The following is a 17729-nucleotide window of genomic DNA, read 5'->3' on the forward strand; positions in this document are numbered from 1 at the left end:
TGTAAGGCCCCGCGTTGGTGTCTTTTTGGAGGGGGGGTCTGGGGGGGGGGGAGGACCACGACAAGCGCTGAGGGGTGCGGGGCGCCAGTTTATTGGGTGACGGACGGACCCACGGACGGAGGCGCGGGCGGCTCCCGGGCCGGACGCTCAGCGGCCGAAGCGCTGCGGCATCGCCATGGTCCAGAACGGGGCAGCGGGGGGGTCCCAGCTGCGGGCGCTGAGCCGGGCCTGGGACCCCCCCTGCGGCCCCCGCCCGAACCTGCGGGGGGTGGGGGGGGGGGGCAGCATCACAGGTGGGCAGGGATGTGTGGGGACGGGGACGGGGACGGACGGGTGGACAGACGGACGTGGACGGGGCGGTCGTGGACAGACGGACACCGACAGGGAACACCCCCCCCCCCCCCAGTTGTCCCCTCTGGGTGCCCCCAAACCACCCCAGGTACCGCCCCCCCCCCCACTATGTCCCCAAACACCTCGGTCCCTCCCTGGCCCCTCACTCGCCCATCCCCCCCGGACCCCCTCCTGGACCCCCCCGGTGCCTGCAAGCCCTGTCCCCAGACCCCCCCGTGCCCCCCCGTGCCCCTAAACCCCATCCCCAGACCCCCCCGTGCCCCCAGCTGCCCCTAAACCCCATCCTCGGACCCCCCGGTGCCCCTGGACCCCCTCGGACCCCCCGGTGCCCCCAAGCCCCCCCAGACCCGCTCACCTCTGGGGCTGGAGGGGGCCCGGCTGCTGCAGGGACCGGAGCAGCGCGCCCAGGGCGGCGGCGGGGGGCGGCCCCGGGGGGGCGGCGTCCTGCGGCGGAGCGGGGGGGACAAGGGGGTCACGGCAGCCCCGGGGGCGCCCCCTCCACCCCGTCCCAAACCCGAGGATCCGGTTTTCCTCTCCCCCCCCCCCCAACCCCGACGGCGCGGCGCGCACCGGGTCGGGGCCGGTACCGGTAGCGGGGTCGGGGGTCCCGGGGCAGCAGCGGGCGGCGCGCAGGGTCCCCGCCAGCAGCAGCAGCAGCGCCGTCGCCAATCGCACCGGTACCGGCACCGCCATCGCCCCCGCCGCGCCCCTCGCCGCCGCCGCCGCTTTTATAGCCGGGCCCGGGCCGCCGGGGGTCCCGGGGGAGCGGGGAGGGGCGGCGGGGAGCGAGCGCGGCCCCGCCGCCGTTAATGAAACCCATCCACCAGCCGCGACAGCCGCCCCGGGCACGGGCACCCCCGTGCACCGCCCGCACCGTCGGAGCGAGACACCCCCCACCCCTCCCCTCCGCGACCCCCCGGTCCCGGACCGGGGCTCCCCGAAACCAGCACCCCCCCATCCCGCACCCCCGAGACAGGGACCCTTCCCCGTCCCCGGGACCCCCCGCGCACCCGCACCGGGACCCTCAGCCGGCACCGCCCGCACCGTCGGAGCGTCCCAACACTCTCGGGACCCCCCGGTCCTGGACTCAGACCCCCCCCCGAAACCAGCACCCCCCTCATCCCGCAGCCCCCGAGACAGCGACCCTTCCCCATCCCCGGGACCCCCCCCCCGCCCGGCACCCTCAGCGGCACCGCCCACACCGTCGGAGCGAGACACCCCCCACCCCTCCCCTCCGCGACCCCCCGGTCCCGGACCGGGGCTCCTCGAAACCAGCACCCCCCCATCCCGCACCCCCGAGACAGGGACCCTTCCCCGTCCCCGGGACCGCCCCCCCCCCGCCAGGCTCGCTGTCGCCATCCGGTGGCCGCTTCGCGCTCCTGCAGCCCCGACGGGGCGGCCGCGGCCCCGCCGCTCCACGCCCGCTCCCTCCCTCCCAAATCCAGCGGAAATCGCCCCAAATCCTCGGCCCGAGCGTGTCCTGGGCCACTCTGTGTCCCCCCTCTCCCCCCCCTCCGGCTCCCCGGCTGTGTCACCCGGGGGGTGACAGCCCCACGGTGTCCTCCCCCCCCCCCCCCCCGACGGTGTCACTCAGGCTGTGGGGTTGTCACGGCCAGCGCTGCCCCCCGCCCCCCCCCCCGGCGCCACCCACCCGTGCTCTCCAGGCAGGGGGACCCTGGCACGGGTGACAGGACGGGGGGGGGGCACACCGGTTGTCCCCAAACGAGCGAGACCCCCGCGAGGCAGAGGGTGGGTAACGTTTTAATGGTACATCTGCAGCATAAATAAAGGCACGTTACATGTCTGGCACGACGCGGGGCGGGGGGGGCCGGGGCGTGCGCCCCCCCGCTCCCCGCGGCCCCCAGGACCCCCGCGGGGGGCTGTGAGGACCTGCTCACAGGAGCCCGTGCGCGGGGCTGGGGGGGGGTCACAGGTAGGAACCCGGTGGGTTGCGTAAGGGGCTAGAGGTGGCTATAGGTCTGTATATACGCGTAGATACGTGAGTTATTTATTTAGAGATACTACACCCTCGCGGTTACACTCTTTTTTTTGGGGGGGGGTCGGGGGGTGTCCTTTTTCTTGGCTTCTTCTGTTATTGATCGTCAAAGCTCGCCGGACAAAGCAGCTGCGGGGGGGGGGGCACGCCCAGGACCCTTCCTCACGCGACCCCAGGGACCGGGCAGGAGAGCATCTCCCCCCGTCCGAAAAGAGGGGGGAACCCAACTGAAACGGGTCCGCAAGGCCAAAAATGACAAATTACACACCTGAGCCGCCGAAACCCGGAACCGAGGAGCCGCTCCGGGGGGAAGGCGGCACTGAACCTCCCCAGTCCCAAGGGATTTGGGGACGGGCGAGATCTTCATCTCCGCAGGAGGGCGAGGAAGGAGCGCTCCCCTCGCGGGGTCCAGCATCGCGCCGGGGCGGGGGAACGGAGGCGTTTTCCAGCCGTTTGTTCCTGTTCGGCATTGCAGCGAAGACGGAGCGAGAAAACCCCGACTGCCACGGGCCGACGCCACCGTCCGGGCTCGCCCCGGCCCCATCCCGACCGCTGAACCGACGGACGGGCACTGGCACCGGCACCGCCCGGGGTTTGGGATAAGGCACCGCGGCCCGAGGGCTGGAAAGTGCAGGTGCCCGGCGAGCTGCCGAGCGGCCGCCAGCCCCTGGGAGCCTCCGAAAATAACAGGAAAAAAAAAAAAAAAATCCCCCTCGAGCAGAAATCGGGGCTTTTTTGCCCTGAAGACGTCCGCAAAGTCTTCAAGCGAGAGCTGAACCAGCACGGGAGGGAGGAGGAGGAAAAGCCACCTTCACCCTCGGCACCCTCACGGGGCTGGGGGGGACCCCGCCTCACCGCCCTGCCGGGAAGTCTCTTCCCAACCAAAAAACCCGAAACCACCACCGAAACCAAAGGCCGGCCTCTGCAGCTGCCGCCGCCTCCGCGGGACGCGATGAGGAAGATGGCGCAGGGCAGAAACCCACAGCCCCTGGGCTCTCTGGGGATGGCTGAAGCTCCGCGGGGATCCCCACGCCTCGGAGCCCCGGGAACGGCGCGGGCAGCTCGGCTCCGGGAGAGGAGACGCCGCGGACCCCGGCTTTCCAGCAGCCGGCTTTTACCTGGGCGGCCCGACGTATCCACGCGCGTCGCTCCATCAGCGCGGAGCTGCTGGAACAAGCACTGGTGGAGAACGCGCTTTCTACGTCCCCTCCCCTCCCAGGAGTCCCCTCAAACCCCAAAACTCTCCCTCCCGCTGCAAAAGCGGCCGTCACCCCGGTGCTGCGGCGTTCGGCTCCTTCCCCGGTTTACGATCGGCTCTGCCGGGCACCTCTGCAGCCCAGCACGGGGTGAGCCTCGCCCCCGCGCCCCAAAGTGACATTTCTGGCTCGGGCCGTCCATCCATCGCGCCAGCTCCGAGCTCCGTCGCGCGGCGGGGTTTCACGGGGGGAGCGCGCGGGCGGGCAGAGCCCTTTTGCGGGCGCAGGCGAGGCTGGGCCACCGCGGCTCTCCCACCACTCAAAACCGGGTCGCTGTTATCCCCACGGGGTCGGGGAAGCCGCTGCGTTCGACGCCGACGCTGCCGCCGGTCTCATCCTGAATCCGCAGCCTCTCCGCCATCGCCCTTCGCTCCCTCCTTCCGCCCCACCAGCGGCTGCTCCTCACCCGCCAGATCCCGAGGCTGGGAAGCGGACAGGAAGCAGCGGTGGGATCAGCCCCGAGCTCAGCTGCTCCCTTCTCTCTCCTTCCACCCAACGCTTCTCCCTCGCCGGAGCGGGAGCCGAGCAGCCGGCCGGCCGAGCCGCACAGGCGCTGCCGGGCCACAGCCGCTCGCTCCCGCCCCGCGTCCCAGCTCCCAGCGACAGGGACCCGGCGACAAAGCCAAATGTTTACAGCACATTTTGTCATTCCTGGCACTCCCGGACCGAGGGAGACAGGCGCGTTTGTTGCAAGGCCCCCTGGAGCGATTTGGGCAGATCTGAGGCCCGGAGCCGATCCCTTTGCTGCAGGACGGGTCATTTCTACGCCTTTTTCGGAGCCCACGTTCCCTGCCGCAGCTCTACACCCTGCACCCAACGGCAGCTCTGAGAGAAAAAAAAAACCCAGAGCCGGGCTGGATCTGGTGCCTCCCGCAAACCCTCCGCCTCAGATCCCCCCAAAAAAGGGCCCGATCCCCCGCTGTGCCTCATCTGGCTGAAAGCCCTTCTTGTCCAGGTCGCACGGCTTTGGGAGACGCCAAAACCTCCCCGTCCCCTTCTCACAGCTCGCCCCCGCTGCAGAAACACATCCCGTGTCAGGGCAGCGAGAGCCGACACATTTCTCCGACAGCGGCTCTGCTGAAGCGGCTGTGCAGGCGGGGCCGGGGGCTCCGCGGGACCTGGACCGGACGCGCAGACCGCCCAGGCCGGGAGCGACCCCGGCTGCGCACGAGACGGCTCTCGAGACGAGCGCGAGGGGAGCGAGAGCGCGACGCTGCGTCGAGACGAACCAAACCCAGGGAACGCCGCGGCCGGCGCTGCCAGAAGTCAAGGAAAACCTGAAAAAAGAGGGGAGGGGGAGAAGCAGATCCCACGGATGGAAAAGCCAAACCTGCAACGGGATCCGCTCCTTGCTCGGACTTTGCTTTGGGTTCTGCTGTCCCTGGAATCCTTCCAGGTCTGGGGACGCCAAACGAAATCCCTTTGACAAACCAACCTGGCTCCAAAGTGGCGAGTGCAACCTGAGGTGGGCGAGAGCTCGGGCGGGGGGCGGCCCCCCGAGGGGGAGAGGACGACCAAGGGCCGACGCAGCTCCGCGGACTCTGCCGAGGTTCCTTCCGAGAGCCCGAACGCGCGCAGCACCCCTTCCCGCTGCCAAACCATCGACGCCAGTCGCTCGCCCAGGGCCAGCGCGGCCTCGGGAAGCGCGCACGGACACGGACACACGCAGGCGTGCTCCGCGCGCCCGGCACCAAAGCGGACCCGACTCCAACGCCTTTCAACACGGAGGCCGGGTTTCCAACCCGCCCCGCCACACTGGAAGCTCTGCGAATCCTTGGTTCGCTCCGGCTGGGAAGCAACAGATGCTCCGTCACCGAGAGCGGAAGAGAATCAGGAAGAGGTAAAAGACTGGGCGAACAGAAACACTCCTTCGTGCTCCCTCCCCTCGGAACAGGCAACTGCTCCGGGATGTAAGGCCACCGCTATTAAGGCCATCGAGGTTACGCGTGAAGATGATCCCTGGAGACGGGGGATTCGCCTGCTGAGGGGCGCAGTTGGGAGCGGATGCTGAATTCCGGGACTCGCCACTCTCGCCGGGCCGGCTTGTCCTTTCCTGCACCTCCCAGAGCGGCGCACCGCTCCCAGCAGACGCGGAGCAGCACCAGTTCTGGGAGGAAGACCGAGCGCAGCCCCTGCGCTGCGTGAACAGACGGCGCCGTTCCTCCAGCAACCCCAGCGTCGCCTTACGGGCGCAGCACGCGAAAGGCGGCGGCTCCCGGCGCGCCGCAAGTGACCAGGCCCCTCCCGGCCCCGCGTCCCCCTCTCCCAAGCGCTGGGCACAAACCCATTTTCAGCGCTTACGCTTCCACCGCGTCCAAAAAAATCTGTCGCTGGCTTCTTGGGGGTTCGCGTGTGACGCGACCAACCTCCATCCCTTTAACCTCCGAGCGCGAGGAGGCTTCTGGCGCGAAGGTGCAACGTTTCAGGCGGCTGGAGCAGAGGGGGAGCAGATGCCTGCAAGCAGCATGCTGTTAAAAATAAAATACACCGACAGCACGACCAAATGTCACGGCCTCCCAGGAGCCAGGTTTGCCTTTGCCGGGAGGAGGAGGAGGGAGCTGGGGGGGCCTGGAAGAGTGAAAGCGCCACGGGGATCCACCGAGCGTGGAGTTTAGTGTTAACGTAACCGGTACCTGAAAGGGAACCTTTCAAGGTGCTTCGCAAAGCGAGCCCCCGCGCCCGCCTGGCTCCGCGAGTCGACGGATCGTCAGCTGAAGGAGCGAGAAAAAGCGCTCGGGCGGCCGCGGGGACGGGCGCCGCAGGGCAGCGGCCGGGGGCCGGGAGCGGTACGGGCTATGCAGCGTAAGAAGCGCCATAGCTGCCCTTAACTCACTTGGAAAAAAAAAAAAAAAAGAAAAAAAAGAAATAAAAATCCTTATGGGCCCCGCTCGTCAGGGACTCGGCGACGGTCAGTCTCTCCGGCTGGGAGTCGGCGGTCAGCTCCGTGTCACACGCCCAGGCCGCGACATCATCTGCCCGCAGACTGCGACTGTGGAGCCATGATGACGTGTGACGGCACCGGCGCGCCCAGTTCTGTCCTTTGGCTCGCCATCTGCGTCAGCACCGAGGTGGCGACCGCTTCGGCCGCCGAGCGCACGCTGAGCCCGTTGGGGGAGGCCGTCACGGAGCTGTGCTGGATGACGGGAGCCGGGGAGCCGGTGGGCTCGGAGCTCTCCTTTGGGCTTTCTGCTTGGCCAGAGGAGGAGAGGGGGAAAAAAAAAAAAAAGAAGAGAATACGGTTAGAGAGAGGCTGCGCGCGTTGCTAGCGGTGTCAGCAGCGAGGCGACGGGATGGGAGATGGCTCCTGCCTCGGAGGGTGTGCGGAAATTCGTCAGGGATTTATTTACCTCTCACCTTTCCGGCCAGAGCAGCCTGGAGCGGAGAGGCTGATCCCCGCAGCCCCCCCCCCAAACTCAGCAGCCCCCCATCCAAAGCCAGGACTGGAAATGGGAGCGCTGAGAGGCGGGACGCAACGCCCCCTTGGTGGGACACCGCCGCGTCTCACCGAATCCACGCCAGGGAGGCTTCGCAGCGGGGATGGCAGAGCCGGCACAACCTTTTATCATCGTAAATCTGGCTCCTCGTTAGAGCAAACGAACTTCCCTACGCGTTGTTTCCTGGCGTGGTACTTGGTTCAAGGCCATTTAGCCCAGAGCCGGAGCAGTTCCTTCCGCGTCCGCACCATCTGCTGGGTGAGCACGCGGGGAAGCGCGCGACAGAAACCCTGCTGCGGAGGCAGGGCTGGGTTTTTTTTTTTGCCATTTTTAATATAAATTCCCTGGTTCGCTCTTTATCGTTCCCTAGAACATCAATTAGAGCCCGTTACAAACTGCTCCCTTGCTCCATTTCGTTCGGTGACTCGAAGCAGCCATCGAAGGGACGGGAGGCAAAGGCAGAGACCTTCCTCCGCGCTCTTTTCCGCGCAGCGCAGATCGGTTGCCGAAACTTTGGGTTCTCTCCCACAAACAGCCCGCTGCGCCCGGGCGGAGCTTCCATCAAATGCCGAGGCGAGAGCGCTCAGGCCTCTCTCTTTGGGGGGCGAGCACAATCGGGCCGCTCTCTCTGGGGGCACGCGCTCGTTACCGCCAACGTCAGGAGGAAATGCCCTCCTGCGCAATCGGCCGGATGAGTTTCGGGGGAGACGCGGTCACCTGCCTTTAAAAGAGCAAAATAACGGCAGGAGCTGGGATGCTGCTTCCACGTCAAGAGGGTAAACCCCACGGCACCAGGGAAAAAAGAGAAAAATTAAAAAAATAATAATAATCAGAGGTTTACAGCCTTACTGGGCACCGGCAAGCGCGCTTCAGGGCTCAGTGTTCTCCTGGCTGCTTGGATCTTGTCCCCCTTTCCCAAACCTTCCCTGTGAAACCTCGGCTCGGCCGTCGCCAGCGTTCCGAACGCCGCGGCCAGCGCAGCGGATTTGAGAACCGACTTGGCGGCGAGAGAGAAGGTCGAGCGGAGCGATACAACAGTTTGGCATCCCCAAAAAACGGAGATTTACAAGGCACTGCAAATAAAACAGCCCAGCTGTACGCGAGGCAGCTGTAACTCCGCCGGGGGAACTGGCGTTTGTGCTGAAGGAGCTGCGTGGTCACAAATCTCAATAATAAACCAGGCAGCCGGGGGGGGCAGGGGAGGGAGGCGTGAATTTCATTTTTATTATTCAGATGTGTGATGAATTCCTATTATTGGAGCAGACAGACCGCGAGGAATAATAATAGGAACTGTGAACTTCGGAAGTTAACAGGGAAAATCACGTCGCCGCTCTGCGCTCGACGCGCAGCGAACACCTGTCTGCCGGGGCGGGGGGCAGCGGGGTTTTCACGACCGCGTCGCTCAAGCTCTGAGTCACCGGAACGAGCGAAAACAAACAGGCCGTGCCGGGCGGCGCGATCCGCGCCTCCGAGCGTTTCAGAGACCCAGGGGCAGGCAGCCGGGGAAGGAGAGCGCCTGCTTTCTCGGCTTTGGTTTGCTCCCTTTCCTGATCTCCCCCCGTCCCCGCCCCTCGTCCCGTTAATCCCGGCCACGCCGGGGGACTGCGGCGGCCTCCCAACGCCTGCACAAACGCCATGGCGCGGAGCTGTTATTGCGGGGATGATGTAAGAATCCAGACGTGATGTTTAGCTCCCGGGTTGATTCTAATGAAATGGGCAGCGTTAAAGAAAAAAACAGAAAGAAAAGAAGATAAAACGAGGCCGCCGTGGTTCCGAACACGAGCCGACATGATGTGAACTGCAGAGAGCGAGGTGCAGAGCCCCACGATGTCACTTACAGCCCGGCCTGTCCCGGCTCCGGCTCTGCTTTCAGAGCAGCCACAGTTTCTGACTTCAAAGAGGACAGCAAGCGCCTGGCGCGCTGCCCGGGCGCGGGCGGAGAGGCGCTGGCCCGCGCTGCAGGGAGACGCGGAGATACGGATCTCCCTCGGAGACTCCGCGCCGCAGAGACGCGGAGGGAGGCGCACCGTCTCCTTCCCGGGGCGCCCGCGCACGGCGCCTGCCCTCGCTGCCCGGCTGGAGGTGAGAGTGCCAACGTGCATCCAGGATCCGCCAGGATCCGGGCGGATCCGCCTCAGCACGGAGGCTGCGGAGGCCGCGTCAGCAGGAGACGCGGGACCAAGGCCTGCCCTGTCCTGCCAGGCCGGTCGCTGGAGGCTGACGGAGCAGAGACATGACGACTCCCTTCCCGTACACCCTACGCGGGTTTTGTCTGCTTAGACCCGCGGAAAGGTCTTAAGGACCTTAGGTCCGGACCGGCAACGCGCCCTCGCGGCCCAGAAACCGCCCGCGCCCTGGGCTGCACCCCCAGCCGGCGAGGGAGGGGATCCTGGTGAGACCCCCCTGCAGCGCTGCGTCCAGCTCTGGACCCCAACATCAGAAGGACATGGACCAGTGGAGAGGGTCCAGAGGAGGCCACGCAGATGCTCAGAGGCTGGAGCAGCTCTGCTGTGAGGCCAGGCTGGGAGAGCTGGGGCTGCTCAGCCTGGAGAAGAGGAGGCTCCGGGGAGACCTGAGAGCGGCTCCCAGTGCCCAAAGGGGGCTGCAGGGAAGGTGGGGAGAGACTCTTCAGCAGGGCCTGCTGGGACAGGACGAGGGGGGATGGTTTTAAACCAAAAGAGGGGAGATTCAGACTGGATGTAGGAAATTTTTTACAGTGAGGGTGGTGGAGCACTGTCCCAGGTTGCCCAGAGAGGCGGCGGATGCCCCATCCCTGGAAACATTCCAGGCCAGGTTGGACGGGGCTGTGAGCAACCGGATCCGGTTGGAGATGTCCCTGCTCCTGGCAGGGGGGTTGGGCTGGGTGGGCTTTGAAGGGCCCTTCCCTCCCACACCGGTCTGTGATTCTGTGACTCTCTAAGGACCAGCAGAAGTCAGCACTCACCGAGGTAGCCCTGCGTTTTCTTCTGCAGCGCGGTGACGGGGCAGTCCTTGTGAGCCAGCAGCAGCTGCTTCAGTTGAGCAACTTCGTTCCTCAGCAGCGTAACTTCATTCTGAGATTGAAAACAAACCCGCGTGTACGCGTCACTCACGCTCCGGACGGCAGCCTCCAGCTTCGGCAGGATGTTCATTTGCCTGCCACGCAAACTTTGTTGTCTCATTTGAGACGCCCCTGGCCCAAAAACACCAAATCAAGTTCCTGGGTTTGGGGAACTCAGGGCGCAAGACGGGGACTGCAGCACCTCCCTCCAGCAGCCCCCTCGCTGCCTGCAAAGCCCCTCGTTACGCTAATCACCTAATCCCGGACATGCATTTCCCTGAGCCCTCCTGCTAGCGTGGCGCTGGCTGCGACGGAAAACCAAACGGAGCGAGGAGCTGAGCGTACAACCGGCTCTGCCCGCACCAGGCCGTGGGGGACGTCCGGGCTCCCCCGAGCTCTGTGAGCTGCTTCTGTGAACTCCCCCAAAAACTTTGCGCAGCATGTTATTCCTCTCTTGGAAGGTCTGGAGAAACAGCTGAAACCCAGTCCCTTGTATTCCAAAACTGCCCCAGGAAACAGTTTCTATAATTCTCTTGGGAAGAGAATAAAAATACCCTGAAATACTGAAAAAATCCCAGCGCGCGCGTCCCTGGCCACCAGCGAGAGGAAAAGCCCAGGACGGACACCAGTTCGGTCTGCAGACCCTCCAGCCCTCGGCCAGCGGGAGAGCGCTAACGAGGGGCTGACTAACGGCCGCGGCCGTGCGTTTTCAGACGTGCTGCACTTCTGCTAGGCTCACGGAGGGTGCTGCCAGCGAGCCAGGGAAACCCACTTCTCCAGGAAACAAAATCAATCCGGACGGCCGCGGGTCGCGGCTGCAGAGCCTCCCCGCTCCCCCCCGCCAGGCCCAGCAGGCAGGGAAGGGAACTGGGACTGCGCATGCTGGGCCCGCGCCAGCGGAGAGCTGGCCCTGGCACAGCGCAGGTTTCCACTCCGCAAACACAGCTGCTCGCCGGGGCCTCCGCGCTCCGCTCCCGAGGCTGGCGCCGCTCCTCGGGCTGCTCCGGGGCAGCGGCCGAGCCCTTTCGGGGGGGGACAGGGAGAGAAACGAGAGCACCGCGGCGCTCTTCTCGCACAGCCTGCTGAAAGCATCGCAACAGGGTGGAGAGCAGGGAGGGAAATCTGGGCACGGAGAGACCCAGAGAGCAGCATCTGGACGCACGTTGTCCCTGCGGCACAGGGCAGATGTTCCCTGCGGAGCGACGCTCCTAACGCTGGCAAAGGGCCGCGCTCCGCCTCCGCGGTTACATACTCACGCTCAGCTGGATGTTCTGGGTCGTGAGCTCCTCGGCTTTCTTCTCCAAGGAAGACACCCAGAGCTTGCGTTTCTGCCGGCAGCGGGACGCTGCAGCCCGGTTCCGCTCCAGAAACCGTTGTCGGCGTTCGTCCGGGTCTTCATCAACCGTGCGCCTCCGTCGCCCGCCGGTGCTGGGAGTGGGCTGGGCGGGGGAAACCTGGAGACGGGGCACGCGGAAGAGAGAAACTGAGAAGAAACTCCGGTGCGGGCAGGCAGACACACGCTGGCAACCCAGGTTTGGCAGAGGAGCTGCCAGCTCTGGGCCGGGGCAAAAAGGGATTTGCTTTTGCAGGGCAGCAGAGCTGCGCACGCGGGGGGCGCGGAGCAGGGGCAGCCCTGGCCGCGGTGGGGGAGCTGGGGACAAAGCCCGTTTGGCAGGCGTTTCCGGCAGCCCTGCCTCAAGCCTGACGTGCCCTGCAAACTTACGGTGTGAATCCACACGAACTCTGGGATCCTGAACCCAGCCAACGCGTGAATGGCGGGGGAATTCATTAAATCCCAAACTCCCACAGTCAGCTAAGGGCACGTCACTGACAGCAGAAGTTTCCTCCGCTCCGTGATGAGGAGCTCACGGGGTAAATGGCCACAGGGGCAAAGAAAAGAGCCTCCCTTTTAATTTCACCTCACGCTGCAACGACTGAGGAGATTCCCACACGGCCATCGACCGCGCATCAGCCGGCGGAGGGAGCCTCCAGCCGCAGGGCCGGGAGCTCTCCGTCCCGCTCTGACGCACGTCACCAGGCACGGGCAAAGCGCCGTCTCCGTTTGGGTTCAGTAACTCCACTCCAGTTCAGTCACCCACTTGCGGAGCCCAAATAGCAGTTTTGAGTGGGTGATTTGCTTTAAAAGTTGATTTGGGTTAAATTTTCCCTGAGTGCCTTCAGCTAAACAAGCTCTCGGAGGCGACCGGTCCAAAAAGATTTCGTAACGCCGCACATTTCCCAGTTTTCTTTCGGGAGAACAAAGGAAAAGGCAGCGAGGGCCAACAGTCCTGCGGACCCAGCGAGCCCAGCTTCTGCGCGGGCTCTGGAATGCCGCCGCCGCCATCGGGGAGCACGGTTCCGCCTCGGCACTCGCTGTCAGGCAGCATATGGATATTAAACTTCGGGAAGGCTGTCTAACTGACGGAGCAGGTGGCGATCCTGATGGAAGGCTGGCATTTGGTTAGCTGGCAGGAGCCGGCGGAGCTGACTGCCTAAGAGGGGAGCGTTTAACCCCAGTAATTGAGCAGGGAGAAGAGAGCAAAATACTCTTTCGAAACTCCAGCCCCTGGCGAGCAAATTAACGCGTTGCTGAAGTTTTCTGCCTGGTGGCGTTTGGGAGCGTCAGCGCTGAAGCGGCACTGAACAAACAAGGATTTTAACCCATTCTGCAAACCCGGGAGCCGCGAGGTTTTCCTCCCCGTTCCCCGAGGCCCAGAAACCCGTGGCGCCTCCAGCCCGGCCCCGGGGGCCAAGCAGCAGCAGACCTGTGGCTGAGCTGGGGAAGGGGCGTCGGGGTGCTGGACGAGTATCTGACTCTGCTCCGGACGCGCGGTCACCATCGTGCTGGCCGAGCCCACCACCAGGTTGCTGCCATTCAGCGAGGAAGATGCCGTCAAGCTGGCCTTCAGCCTCTGTTGAAGGAGAAAAAAAAAAAGGACGTCAGCAGACCTGTTCTCCGTGCTCCAGGCTCGAAGCAGCTCCTCTGCCATTCGAGGAGCCAGGCCGCAGGGAAGAGGCTCCTCGGGGACTGCGGCTGGTTCCGATCCAACGGAAAGCCAGCGCCATCTGGCCTGCCCGAAGACAGAGAGCCGCTTCCAACTCGGGCTCAAGCGGACAGGTGTCTGCATCCCAAAATCGCTACTGCAGCTGGCACCGATCCGCTCCCCAGCTGGCGGGCTCTGCGGAAAGACCGCGGGCCGCGCAGGCTGCGGAGCCCGACTGCCCTTGAGCGCCCAGGGGGGTCCCGCTGGGATGGAGAAGGACCCGGGGTTGAAGATCCCTCACCCCACTCGTAGCTCCGATCCACCCACAAACCCCACAGACCCCAAAACAGGGCGCGGCGGGAGCAGCAACAACGCGCCAGCAACGGCAAGCAGCGCCGCCGTGAGAGGTGGCTTTGCGAACACCTCCACCCTGCCCCGGCCAAAAAACCCAAGGGGCTTCACCGCTCTTTGTTCAGAAACTGAGGTCTGCTTCCCCGCTCCGCGCGCCCCTGGTCTGAGCCACGAAAAGCCAAGAGAGGAAAAATCTTCCGTAAACTTTGAGTTAAAGAGGTCGGCACGAACACCATCCCCAGGATCCTCCATCACAGCACGCCGTCTCTGCTCCTGGCTCTGCCTTCCTCAAGCCCCGCTCCAGCCCATCTGTCACCGCGGAACGGGAAGCGCCAGCGTTACAAACCAGAGGGGGCTGAGGTTTGTCACGCCGGCCGCGCGCCCGCTCTGCCTGCCAGCGCCGCAGCGCCGATTAGGCCGATAGTCCTGGTGGCGTTCGTAACGCCTGCTCGCGGCGCGGGGCGGCACGGCGCGGGATTTCCTCTTCGCGAAGGGGAAAAGCCTCCGGACGGAGCCTCTTCCGGAGGAGTTAGTGCAGACACAGGGACAACGCTGCGGACGCGACGCCCGCCCCAGGGTGAATTTGACGCTTACCATTTTGGCTTCAGAGTGCACTGGAAGTCCCGATGGTGAAATGGGCCCGCTGCTGTTGATGGGTGGCCCAGGAATCCCGGGAATGTTCGGCACCATGGCCATCGGCCGAGCCAGCTAGCGGGGAGGAAGCGACACATGGCTTTTGGAAGCCGAGGTGCTTTCACAAGCGCGCTCCGCAAAGCGCCTCTGTAATCATTTCCCGACCGAGCACATTTATAAACCTTGACAAACGTTCGGCGTTTAACTACCGCCATCCATTCCGCCGGCTGTCGCTGAAGGCCGGCAGCCACTCCTCCGGTGGCCGTGGCGGAGTCACCCAGCCGTACCAGCCTCGCGCTGAGCGCAGGGAGGGGGGCAGCCCAACAGCCTCCCTCCTTCCCTTCCCTCCCAAAGGGCTTTACCCCACCGGTACGGGATGGAGAGGGAGGGTACGCCGTTCCCTCCGCGCCACACCAAGGGGACGTCGCAGCCTCCCCTCGTAACCACGGAGAGCTTTCTCCAGCACCAAAGAGGGGAAAAACCAGAACTTGCGCTGGTTTTTCTAAGCCGCTCAGGTGCGTCGCTGCAAAGTGGCACGCACGCAATTCGTGTTTCAAACGACAAAGACGTTTCCGTGCCCACAGGCTACGCCGAGCTGCCTGCTTCGATGTCAACATTGCTGTGACCTGAGGCAGCAGATTTTGGCCGTTACTCACTCGAACCCCAAAAGCTGCGCCCGGCAGGATTCACGCGGGCTTGGCTGGGAGCCGGGGCGCTCGGAGGACGCGGGAGCCACCCAGCAGGCAAATCCGCCGGCCGGTTCTGCACCACGGAAAATTCTCCGGATGCAGAAAGCGCAACGCGCGAGGCTGACGTTCAAACAGCTCTTAGCACGCTGGCGAGGTTCGGGCGCCTTTCCTGGCCCGCAAAGACCAACATGTTCTCTGCAAGCTCGACTGGTTTCAATGGAGGCACGCCGTTCCAAATGGAAGCAGCTAATCAGGGATCCTGCAGCTCCCAGCCCTGGATCAATGGCACGAGCCATCTGTCCAGGCAAGGCTTTGTTTTTTTCCAGACTTATTGCCCTCTAGTGTGATCGACACGTTATTACTGCCTCGCCAGAGCTGCCTCCCCTCCTCCTCCTCCTCTTCCAGTCATATCTTGCACAGAGGGGGAGATATATTTTAATTTTTACAAAATGGAAGCGTCTGCGTGTATTTGGCAGGGGGAAAAGCCACCGTCCCCTCCTCTGCCGCGCAGCGCTGCGCTGGAAATCTCTCTTACCGAAATGACAGAAGGCATCTGTACGGGAGGGCCTGGGAGGACGGGCATGGTCTGCCCGTTCGCAAGCTGCACGACGAGCGGGAGGGAACCCGTGGGAGACCTGGAGAAAGAACAATTCAAGTTCTCATGGATTATTTCAAGTTTATGCCACCCCGGCAGCCCCGTGAGCTCAAAGGCAAAAGCAGGAATTCATTCTGGTCAGCGGATTCGGGCTCATTTTCCTGTTTCTGAACGGCACCGTCTGAAGGGGGTGGTGCAAGGCCCGGCTGAGCCCGCGGTCAGGTCACTCAGCCTCCCGCGCGCTCGCTGCACGGCGCCCAGCACGCGCCGGCGCCGCGGCGAGGTGACCCCGACTGCCGTTAACTCCCGGGCGTCCGCCAGCCGGCCGAAACCCCGCGGCTGCCCAAGCCCCCAGACACCACGTCCACCCGCGCGGACAGGGGCTGCCGCAGCTCCTCCTCGGGGAGACGAAAAGCGCCCGGCACCGCGCGGAGCGGGGATCTGGGCAGCTGCTCCCGCGCACCGGTAACTTCTCGGCCTTTAAGCCACGTCTGCCGAGCTCCCGCGAGAGGGCTTGCGAGGATTTAGCTTTCCATTAACAAGCGTTTCAGAGTCTGACTCCGGAGAAAATCTCCTAAATACGGAGTCGACGCGGGGCCGGCTTGTGTCTGCCCAGACGACGGCTCTGGGAGATGGGAACGGCCACGCTCACGGCGGGCTGGGGGAGGCGGCGGCTGTGCCGCAGCCTAACTGCGACACATTACAAACACCGGGAACTTTTTCCGTTGCGGCGAACGGCGGCGTTTCTGCACGCGCTGACAGACAGGCACGCGCACCCTCGCCTCCGTTTCGGAGTCGCAAACCCCACCGCGCTCCGGCTCTCGCCGCTCGGGACTCAGCCCTTCTGGAAGAGCAGAGGAGAAGCCAAAGCCGGATCTGCTCCGGCTGATCCGGAGAGGAAGGAAACCGTCCCCGCCGGCAAGGGCTCATCTCCTGCTCCCCCTCAGCTGTGAGAGCGCAGCAGGGCGCCGAACGGAGGCAGAGACGAGCCAGGAAGAGCAGAGCGGAGCCGCTGGGAGCCTGACTTTGGGGAAGGGAGGAGAAAAAATTTGCTGGTGCCTCCTCTGCCGAGCCCAGGGAAGGGGACGGATGAGGCCGGGGTGCCTGGGACGCTGGGAGGAGGCGGCGCTGGCGTGGAGTAACGGCAGCGTGGGGAGAAGCAGGGGACGTGGGTCAGAGCGGGGAGTTTATCGTGCCAATAACTCAGGCTGGAATTTTTAAGGCTGCCTTGGGAACGCCGACGCTCGGCTCTCATTCATTTCTATTGGGCATCCCAAATCCTCCAGGCTGCTTTGAAAATCCCAGCCTAACAAGGCGAGCCCCAGGGAGGTCACGGCCTGCCCTCCATCTCCGTCACGCTGACAACCCCACCGCGTCCACAGCGGCCCCGGCGCAGGGACCCTCGTTAAATCCGCAGCGCGACCTCGCCGTAGGGGCGCGTTCGGCTCTCACACCGGAGGAGGGGTCCACGCCCGCGGCCGCACAGCGCACGGAAAATCCCGCTCAAATCTAGCTTACTCCAGTTCTCATTTTTTCTTGCCGCCGAGCGCAAGGGGGCTGGGTTCCAAACGGCCCCACAAGTCCCTGCCCCTTACAGAAGGAACCGCAGGCCCTTGCACAACCCCAGGACAATCACTTAACCCCTTAATGCCGCAAGGCAGAACGTAAAACTTCCCGTCAGGATGTCGGGATCGATGGTGCTGGAGGGTCAAAGCGAAAACGCGCGCAAAAATACGAACTGACAGCTGAAAAAAAAACCGGCCTGGCTAATGTAAGGAGCTAGCCTCCATCACGGTAACGAGAAAGGCCAGGGCCGCAGCGAAAAAGCCGCATCCTGACAGCAAAGAGAAGCGGGGCTAAATACTCGTCTCCGGAGGGCTCACTGTAAGGTTTCCTGCGGCCCTCAGGCTCCTTCCCTTTCCGCGCGGGGCTGCAGTAGCTAACGCTGCGGCAGGCTCGTAACCGCCGCGGCCAGCGCTCCGGAGCCTCCCGTCCAGATCGTTACAGGGGAGAGAGGAGCAGGTCGTTAGATGCGCCGAAACAAACGGCTCCCGAGGCGGGAGCCGGCCACGCCGGAGGGCAGCAGGTTGCAGAAGAGGTTACGCTTCAGAGGCAACAGCTGTCTGAGAAAATCCCAAAGCCATTAAAGATCCAGACAATTTCCCACCGCCCCTTTAGCTCAGCTCTCTCCACCGCATCGAGCTGCAAAAGCAAGCTGGGAGCCCCAGTGCCCCCAGTCAGGCCCCGCTCCCGTCGCAGACAGCGAGCATCATGTCGGCGTGTTTGGGGACCGGGTTTAATTTCTCCCCGCGGCGAGTTTTGCCTCGTTTCGTTACGCTAGGCCAATTAGTTCCCGCTTTCTGCGCTTACACCCCATTCTGCTTTTGCAGACGGCGTCGC

At 64.4% G+C, this 17729-nt stretch overlaps 1 protein-coding gene across 5 annotated transcripts in view; it reads right to left on the reverse strand.

Annotated features, from left to right (window-relative positions):
* Positions 1-3817: 3817 nt before the first annotated feature.
* LOC104482544 (cyclic AMP-dependent transcription factor ATF-7) overlaps positions 3818-17729 on the reverse strand; it is a 64459-nt gene continuing 50547 nt past the window's right edge. For 4 of the 5 annotated variants that reach the window (XM_086768862.1, XM_086768867.1, XM_086768863.1 and 1 more), the window contains 6 exons: positions 15270-15369; positions 14007-14120; positions 12843-12989; positions 11334-11531; positions 9982-10090; positions 3818-6789 (listed from right to left, as the gene is read on the reverse strand). In XM_086768862.1, coding sequence (XP_086624988.1) covers positions 6572-6789; positions 9982-10090; positions 11334-11531; positions 12843-12989; positions 14007-14120; positions 15270-15369 — 886 coding nt within the window. In that variant the 3' untranslated portion in view covers positions 3818-6571. The remainder of the gene's footprint in view (positions 6790-9981; positions 10091-11333; positions 11532-12842; positions 12990-14006; positions 14121-15269; positions 15370-17729) is intronic. The other variant, XM_086768866.1, reaches the window with a different exon arrangement.

This window comes from Chlamydotis macqueenii, chromosome 29 (genome assembly GCF_036417535.1).
Source record: "Chlamydotis macqueenii isolate bChlMac1 chromosome 29, bChlMac1.mat, whole genome shotgun sequence".
Classification (NCBI taxonomy): domain Eukaryota; kingdom Metazoa; phylum Chordata; class Aves; order Otidiformes; family Otididae; genus Chlamydotis; species Chlamydotis macqueenii.